This window comes from Nerophis lumbriciformis, linkage group LG23, assembly GCF_033978685.3.
Source record: "Nerophis lumbriciformis linkage group LG23, RoL_Nlum_v2.1, whole genome shotgun sequence".
NCBI lineage: Eukaryota > Metazoa > Chordata > Actinopteri > Syngnathiformes > Syngnathidae > Nerophis > Nerophis lumbriciformis.
In genome coordinates, this window is record NC_084570.2 from 42,859,935 (window position 1) to 42,869,160 (window position 9,226).

At 50.7% G+C, this 9,226-nt stretch overlaps 1 protein-coding gene and 1 long non-coding RNA gene across 2 annotated transcripts in view; both read left to right on the forward strand.

The window, feature by feature from the left end:
• Positions 1–1,878: 1,878 nt before the first annotated feature.
• Positions 1,879–6,547, forward strand: LOC133622626 (uncharacterized). The gene is made up of 8 exons (XM_061985455.2): positions 1,879–2,027; positions 3,675–3,799; positions 4,667–4,833; positions 4,934–5,055; positions 5,146–5,697; positions 5,949–6,037; positions 6,154–6,249; positions 6,335–6,547. Exons 3-8 carry the CDS (start codon positions 4,748–4,750, stop codon positions 6,545–6,547), a joined length of 1,158 nt encoding a protein of 385 aa, XP_061841439.2. The 5' UTR covers positions 1,879–2,027; positions 3,675–3,799; positions 4,667–4,747.
• Positions 6,548–7,816: 1,269 nt separating this feature from the next.
• Positions 7,817–9,226, forward strand: part of LOC140679775 (uncharacterized) — a 4,960-nt gene continuing 3,550 nt past the window's right edge. The window contains exon 1 of the long non-coding RNA XR_012051120.1: positions 7,817–7,833. This is a non-coding gene — a long non-coding RNA (uncharacterized lncRNA). The remainder of the gene's footprint in view (positions 7,834–9,226) is intronic.

Below are 9,226 nucleotides of genomic sequence, written 5' to 3' on the forward strand. Positions count from 1 at the left end.
GTGGATAATGTTCAGGCCTATAATGTGTTTGAGGACGGGGAGGATTGCGGGGACGCCTTTGGGGATACTGTTCGGGCATAAAATGTGTCTGAGGATAATATCTCTGATGCACAATGTCCCTGCTGTGTTGAGTGGAGCGTGCATTGCTCCATAGGTTCCGCTGGGGGGCGCTGTGGTGCTCCTCCTGGTGTGCGCCCTCCCAATGGCGGCGTGTCCGCGAGTAGGGGCGAGGCTGTCGTTCAAAGTGGGAACGCTGGTCTCCCCGCGCCACCTCAGCATATGTTCTCTGGGGCTGCTGGTGGAAACGTTGAGGATAATGATCATCGCGGTCGTCGTAATGGTCATCATCCCTGGTGAGCCTCTCTAGTTGCGCAGCTCGACGCTGCCGTCTGCGCTTCCGCCCGGACCTCACCGGAAGCCAACCCTCGTCCTCGTCATAATAGTCCGACATCTTGTACAAATGTTTTATTCGTTGGTGTGGATGGTTGTGCAAGGGTTTTAGCGAAACTGAGGTAAGTTCGCTTTTGTAAAAAATGTTTTTATTAGTCCGTTCTTTTAGTAAAAAAGAATAAAAAGGACGAACCGGATGCTCGTGGGCGGGACTTCCGCCGAGTTCGAAGGGAGCACTTCCGGTCTGGGCTTTAAATTGTATTAGGTAAGAATATTGTCTTTTTGTGGCAAAAATATGCAATATCTTACACTAATAAGCCAACGGGATGGACTAGAAATACAAATGTAAATTGTATTTGAAAAAATAGACGGTTTATTTACCGAACAAACAGTGAGTTGTCAGAACGGCGCCTCACGTGGTGCTCAGTCCAGCTGGGCACAGCAGGTAAACAAATAGTCCAAGAATAGAACGATGTGTTGAAGAAAATAATAAAGTTGAGAAAAGGTATATTTACATAAAACGAGTCAAATTGCTGCAACGTTTCGGTTGAAAACCTTCATCAGGCATGACTCGTGAGGAAGGGTAGCTAAGCACAAGTAGTCTCTTGTGTGCCACCAATCTATTGGTCCAACAAAGATAATTGCGGGAAACAAGTGCCAATAACAACAAACATTAAAATTAGGGGGGTGGGGTCCCCGTCATGCACAACATTGGCCTTCAAAATAGAACTTTTTTTGCCAAAATAAAAGGTGCAAAACGATAACAAACACAGTGACCCTCTGAATTCCCAGGCTGCTAAGGCACAAAAATATGATTTATGTAGATATAAGCGCTAATGAAATTAGATGAGTGAATTATGCAAATAATGCTGAAAACACCCTGAATTGTGATCTAGGGCTTCAGAAACGAACAAGGAGGGAGCAGAGGATGTCCCTGTTGTCTCCCATATATAGGTTTGGATGTGTGTATGTGTGTCTTACACCATCCCCAGGTAAATATTGTGGATATGTTGTGTTGAAATTATTTTCAGATGAGTATTGTTGATGTGTTGTGTTGGAATTGTTTTCAGGTAAGTATTGTTGACGTGTTGTGTTGAAATTGTTTTCAGGTAAGTATTGTTGATGTGTTATGTTGATATTCTTTTCAGGTAAATATTGTTGACGTTTGTATTGAAATTGTTCCTGTGTCCACAGGTGTCAGGTTCAGGAGGCACCGAAGGGGAGAGCGAGAGCCGGCTAGGATTGGAGGCACTGGCTGGTTAGGTTTGGGGTTAGGGTTAGGGTTAGGGTTAGGGTTAGGGTTAGGGTTAGGATTGGGGTTAGGGTTAGGGTTAGGATTGGGGTTAGGGTTAGGGTTAGGATTGGGGTTAGGGTTAGGGTTAGGGTTAGGGAAGAGGGGGGGTGGGGGGATATAAGGAAAATAAAGAGGGGAAGTACAGAGGGAATGTGCGCTGTCCTTCGACAATCCAACCGGCTAACACTCACATCTCGTTTAGGCCCCCCGGATATCTGGTGCCCAACTTTACGATCCAGAGGAGCTCCGCCCTGTGACGTTGGGCGAGGCTCCATCTGGGGTTCATCTCGAGGACAGTCACCCGGACGGAAGACCAACCGTGTCGGACAAAGTGCTGGACCAGGTGAGTGTCGGTATTTTTGTGTCTAACGATGTTGTACTTGTGTTGGGCGAATCTCCTAGCTATGGTATTGCCCGTCTCGCCCACGTACATCTCGCCACATCGTTGACACCGAATCACATATACACAATTCTGGGTGTGTCGGCCGCCACGGCACAACGGCTGGAAAACCTTGCGGTTGTGGGGGTTCACCAACCATTGCGCGCGGCGGACAAGGGTGTCCCTCCGAGTGGAGGGCGGGTCTCTCAATGAGCTGACCCTGGCCCTGACCAACAGATCACTCAAGTTAGAATTCTTCCGGTAGGCCGGCACCACATAATGCTCCGGCAGCCTCCCACTACTCTCCAAAAAGGTCCGGAAGTTGTTTTTGACCTTTCTAACGACCCGTACGGCCGCGGGAGAGTAGGTGGTGATCAAGGGGATCACGTCTGTCCCAGGGGGAGGCCCCTTCGGGTCCAGGAAGACCCTCAACTGCCGTCTGAGGAAGGACCTGGAGTAGCCCCTCCTCTTCAGGGCAGAGAAGAGGGCCTTCGAGGCCACCAGGAAGTCCTCCCGCCTGGTGCAGATACGATGAAACCTAAGTAATTGGGATTTCACCAGCCCCGCAAAGGTGTGCTTGGGGTGGAAGCTGCTTTTGTAAAGGAGCGCATGGGTGTCGGTCCCCTTGAAGAACACCTTAATGTCCAAATGTTGCGTTTTATCAAAATTCGGACCCTTGAATGTCGTGGTATCCAAAAAGTCGACGGATGTGATGCTCGTGGTCGACTTGATGGTAATGTTTTTATTGTGAGTGTTCAGCGCGTTCAAAAATATGCCGAACTCCTCACCGGAATGAGTCCAGACGCCCCATATGTCATCAAGGTACCGGAAGTAGTGGAGAGGACGTTTTGGGCAAGAGGCCAAGGCCGAGGTCTCCCACTCTGCCATAAAAATGTTGGCATAAGCCGGCGCAAATTTCTTGCCCATAGCAGTGCCCTTAATCTGGAGGTAGAAACGACCATCGAACTCAAAATCGTTTCTCCTCAAATTAATTTCAAGGAGCTGCAAGAGCTCCTTTTCAGGCCTGCTGACGTCACGGTACCTGTGGAAGACATTTTTGACAGCCTGGACACCCTCACTGATGTCAATGTTTGTATACAGGCTGTCAATGTCAATGGTAAATAAGATGGCATCTGGGGGAATGTGCACATTCTTGATTTTATCAATGAAATCATAAGTATCCCTGAGGTAGCTGTCGTGTCGAACGGAGAGGGGCGTTAAAAAATGGTCGATGTACTCTGCCGTTCTGTACGTCTCGCTGCCGCAGTCAGACACAATGGGTCGGCCCGGAGGGATCTCGTGGGGCTTACTCCATTTGTCTGGCTCCTTGTGAATTTTGGGGAGCATATAAAACCTGCGGGAGCGAGGGTCCGGTTCCCCCAGGAGATACCTTTTTTGTTTCAAATTGATAAATTTTTTAAGTAGAAGATTGTCGAGAATCTTTTCTACCATGGGGATGGTTTGGGGATAAATTGGTTCCGGCAGGGGTTTATAATAGGTCATATCACCCAACTGTCGAGAACCCTCCCATATATATTGCGATCTGTCAAAAATGACAACAGCGCTCCCCTTGTCAGCTGGTTTGATCACAATGTGTTTGTTTCTTTTCAGACTATAAAGGGCCTCCACTTCTTCGCGTGTCAAATTGGGGGTGACCGCAGGTGCGCAGCCCGAGCCGGACAATGTGAGCCCATCGGCCTGGACCATCGCCTGGAATTCCGGAGGCAAAAGTCCAGGTGAGGGCTCCCAGCCGGAGCGGGCTGTGAATGGTGTGGGTCTGAGAGTCTCTTGTTTCTCATAATACAGGGCCAGTTTGACACGTCTATGGTAGCGCTGGAGGTCAAATTGAAGTTGATGATGCCAGTCACTACTGAGATTGGTAGAAGGAATAAAGTTGAGGCCCTTGTTGAGGAGGGAGATTTGTGAAGGGGTCGGCGTGAAATTATGGGCCAAATTTATCACGTTCTTATTGCCCCCCCGAGTGTTCGGGATTATGGGGATTCCCAGTTTAAATAAGTAAGCCAGTGCACGAGCATTAGCTCGGCTGTGTCCCGAGTCCAATGGATCAGGTCAGGTTGGGTATCAAATGCCTGGCTGTTGAGGGCCGGGATGTGATCATAATGGTTCCTGATGTAACTATTCAGACTCCCGAGGTTGGTTTTCTGCTCCGCGGGCAGAGAGGCTGAATAATTAATCAGGGGGATTAGCACCCGGGCACGTGGGAAGGTGTTCCTGGCTGCCCTGAGTGCCCCTTGGAGCTGCTTAATAGTAGTCTCCTTAACCTTCTGTTCACGGTTGTTGATCCCAAAGGCTAGTACCAACACATCCACCTGGTCCAGCACCATGTCTCTCGCGGCTGTGGCCCTAGCTAGGATGGCCTCCGCGTGGCGGAAGGTGGCCCCCGGGTAACTGTCTATTTGTAGGTCGTTCACCTCGAAGGTTGGTATGCGACTCAGATTGGAGTCGCCGATCATCAAGAGCCTCTCGCTGACCGACAACTTCCAATCTGACAATTTTCTATTTGAATTGTCGTGTCTAGTGGGCTTACGGGGAGGGCCATAAGGGCATTCCTCCTCTGAATCGGTACCCTCTGAATCCGACAGGTGTTGTGGAGTGCCTGGGACAAAAGAAGTGCCTGGGACAGAAGGCCACTTACCCGTCGCCTCCCCCGGCGCCCCAGGGAGATGAGGGACCCGATCGGGAGGCGAGCAGAGAGGGGAAGGGGGAGGAGGAATAACATGGAGCCCCCCACGGTCCTGTCCCCGCTGAGGTGAGTCCGGGTATTCCACGAGCGGGGCCCCGGGAGATGTGGGCTCCCGTGGCGAATGTTCACTCTGTGATGTGGTCCCCTCTTCCGTCTCATGGCTGAGTTGGGACCCGTCGGAGGACGTGGAAGAGTTGTGTGGGGACATCATCGGCGAATGCTCCAAGCGATCCTGCTCCTCGTCCCGAAGATCCAGGAGCGGAGCCACGGAGACTGCGGACCCCTGTGGTGAGTCACTGTCGTCCTCGGTCTGGGTGGGGGTATCCTTCTGTGTTATGTCCGCTCTGTGTACCACGACGGTGGGATCCTGTCTTGCAGGTGATCCGGGCGGAAGTGCCCTGCGGCGTGTGGGAGGAGACTGGGTCGGAGGAGTCTCCCGTGTGGTGTCGTCCACAGGGCGGCGTTTCTCCCTCTGCTCCCTAGGTGGTTCCCTGGCTGCAGGAGCCGGCGGACGGCGGGGGAGGAAGATCGGGGCCATCCGCAATGGAGGGACCGCTGCTCGATCCACCTCCGGAGACCAGTCTGAGCGGGGGGCGTCGGTGCTGGTGGCCACCGATGCACGGGTGACGGTCTGCACTGGAGGGCTCCCTGCCCGTACCACGCCAGGAGTCCTATCTGCGCCGACAGGATCTGTGGCGGTGGCCACCGATACCAGGGCGGCGGGCCGGGGTGGCGAGGAGCGGACCGGGTGTGGCACCTCAGTGTTGACAGGGAGGTCGTCAAAAGCCCTGACAATCCGAGTCTCGGCCTGCCGGAGAGTGTCTCCCATCAGTCTGCGTCCCAGATGCTTCCTGGTCCATGTGGAGGCCAGCTGGAAAGCGGGTCTCCAGTCCTCACCAATAAATTTGGTTAATTTGTCCATTTCCTGGTGTAAAGTTTTTTCATAGTGTTCTCTTAAAATGACGACCGTTGTGTGTGCCCAATTTTGGGCATTTTCTTTGATGAATGCTTCCGTCTCAGGGCTGGTCACCGCCGGTCTAATCATGGTGGAAAGCGTCTGTTCCATTTTTAATATTGCCTGTGGAAAAGTGTCTTTTGTGACATTATTCCAATGGTGTGTGATTTTAATGATATTATAACAACACTTGGCTTTTAAATTCCCCTCTATGTCTGTTGTGAAGTTATTGGGGGGTACATTCCTCCTAAAAGCGTCCTGACGCTGATTGCGTGTCTGCTTGGGACGGGCATGATTGCGGGGACGCCTTTGTGGGTAATGTTCAGGCATTAAATGTTCAGGCACAAAATGTGTTTGAGGACGGGGAGCCCTGCGGGGACGCCTTTGTGGGTATTCAGGCATAAAATGTTCAGGCCTAAATTGTGTTTGAGGACGTGGAGGAGTGCGGGGACGCCTTTGTGGATAATGTTCAGGCCTATAATGTGTTTGAGGACGGGGAGGATTGCGGGGACGCCTTTGGGGATACTGTTCGGGCATAAAATGTGTCTGAGGATAATATCTCTGATGCACAATGTCCCTGCTGTGTTGAGTGGAGCGTGCATTGCTCCATAGGTTCCGCTGGGGGGCGCTGTGGTGCTCCTCCTGGTGTGCGCCCTCCCAATGGCGGCGTGTCCGCGAGTAGGGGCGAGGCTGTCGTTCAAAGTGGGAACGCTGGTCTCCCCGCGCCACCTCAGCATATGTTCTCTGGGGCTGCTGGTGGAAACGTTGAGGATAATGATCATCGCGGTCGTCGTAATGGTCATCATCCCTGGTGAGCCTCTCTAGTTGCGCAGCTCGACGCTGCCGTCTGCGCTTCCGCCCGGACCTCACCGGAAGCCAACCCTCGTCCTCGTCATAATAGTCCGACATCTTGTACAAATGTTTTATTCGTTGGTGTGGATGGTTGTGCAAGGGTTTTAGCGAAACTGAGGTAAGTTCGCTTTTGTAAAAAATGTTTTTATTAGTCCGTTCTTTTAGTAAAAAAGAATAAAAAGGACGAACCGGATGCTCGTGGGCGGGACTTCCGCCGAGTTCGAAGGGAGCACTTCCGGTCTGGGCTTTAAATTGTATTAGGTAAGAATATTGTCTTTTTGTGGCAAAAATATGCAATATCTTACACTAATAAGCCAACGGGATGGACTAGAAATACAAATGTAAATTGTATTTGAAAAAATAGACGGTTTATTTACCGAACAAACAGTGAGTTGTCAGAACGGCGCCTCACGTGGTGCTCAGTCCAGCTGGGCACAGCAGGTAAACAAATAGTCCAAAAATAGAACGATGTGTTGAAGAAAATAATAAAGTTGAGAAAAGGTATATTTACATAAAACGAGTCAAATTGCTGCAACGTTTCGGTTGAAAACCTTCATCAGGCATGACTCGTGAGGAAGGGTAGCTAAGCACAAGTAGTCTCTTGTGTGCCACCAATCTATTGGTCCAACAAAGATAATTGCGGGAAACAAGTGCCAATAACAACAAACATTAAAATTAGGGGGGTGGGGTCCCCGTCATGCACAACATTGGCCTTCAAAATAGAACTTTTTTTGCCAAAATAAAAGGTGCAAAACGATAACAAACACAGTGACCCTCTGAATTCCCAGGCTGCTAAGGCACAAAAATATGATTTATGTAGATATAAGCGCTAATGAAATTAGATGAGTGAATTATGCAAATAATGCTGAAAACACCCTGAATTGTGATCTAGGGCTTCAGAAACGAACAAGGAGGGAGCAGAGGATGTCCCTGTTGTCTCCCATATATAGGTTTGGATGTGTGTATGTGTGTCTTACACCATCCCCAGGTAAATATTGTGGATATGTTGTGTTGAAATTATTTTCAGATGAGTATTGTTGATGTGTTGTGTTGGAATTGTTTTCAGGTAAGTATTGTTGACGTGTTGTGTTGAAATTGTTTTCAGGTAAGTATTGTTGATGTGTTATGTTGATATTCTTTTCAGGTAAATATTGTTGACGTTTGTATTGAAATTGTTCCTGTGTCCACAGGTGTCAGGTTCAGGAGGCACCGAAGGGGAGAGCGAGAGCCGGCTAGGATTGGAGGCACTGGCTGGTTAGGTTTGGGGTTAGGGTTAGGGTTAGGGTTAGGGTTAGGGTTAGGGTTAGGATTGGGGTTAGGGTTAGGGTTAGGATTGGGGTTAGGGTTAGGGTTAGGATTGGGGTTAGGGTTAGGGTTAGGGTTAGGGAAGAGGGGGGGTGGGGGGATATAAGGAAAATAAAGAGGGGAAGTACAGAGGGAATGTGCGCTGTCCTTCGACAATCCAACCGGCTAACACTCACATCTCGTTTAGGCCCCCCGGATATCTGGTGCCCAACTTTACGATCCAGAGGAGCTCCGCCCTGTGACGTTGGGCGAGGCTCCATCTGGGGTTCATCTCGAGGACAGTCACCCGGACGGAAGACCAACCGTGTCGGACAAAGTGCTGGACCAGGTGAGTGTCGGTATTTTTGTGTCTAACGATGTTGTACTTGTGTTGGGCGAATCTCCTAGCTATGGTATTGCCCGTCTCGCCCACGTACATCTCGCCACATCGTTGACACCGAATCACATATACACAATTCTGGGTGTGTCGGCCGCCACGGCACAACGGCTGGAAAACCTTGCGGTTGTGGGGGTTCACCAACCATTGCGCGCGGCGGACAAGGGTGTCCCTCCGAGTGGAGGGCGGGTCTCTCAATGAGCTGACCCTGGCCCTGACCAACAGATCACTCAAGTTAGAATTCTTCCGGTAGGCCGGCACCACATAATGCTCCGGCAGCCTCCCACTACTCTCCAAAAAGGTCCGGAAGTTGTTTTTGACCTTTCTAACGACCCGTACGGCCGCGGGAGAGTAGGTGGTGATCAAGGGGATCACGTCTGTCCCAGGGGGAGGCCCCTTCGGGTCCAGGAAGACCCTCAACTGCCGTCTGAGGAAGGACCTGGAGTAGCCCCTCCTCTTCAGGGCAGAGAAGAGGGCCTTCGAGGCCACCAGGAAGTCCTCCCGCCTGGTGCAGATACGATGAAACCTAAGTAATTGGGATTTCACCAGCCCCGCAAAGGTGTGCTTGGGGTGGAAGCTGCTTTTGTAAAGGAGCGCATGGGTGTCGGTCCCCTTGAAGAACACCTTAATGTCCAAATGTTGCGTTTTATCAAAATTCGGACCCTTGAATGTCGTGGTATCCAAAAAGTCGACGGATGTGATGCTCGTGGTCGACTTGATGGTAATGTTTTTATTGTGAGTGTTCAGCGCGTTCAAAAATATGCCGAACTCCTCACCGGAATGAGTCCAGACGCCCCATATGTCATCAAGGTACCGGAAGTAGTGGAGAGGACGTTTTGGGCAAGAGGCCAAGGCCGAGGTCTCCCACTCTGCCATAAAAATGTTGGCATAAGCCGGCGCAAATTTCTTGCCCATAGCAGTGCCCTTAATCTGGAGGTAGAAACGACCATCGAACTCAAAATCGTTTCTCC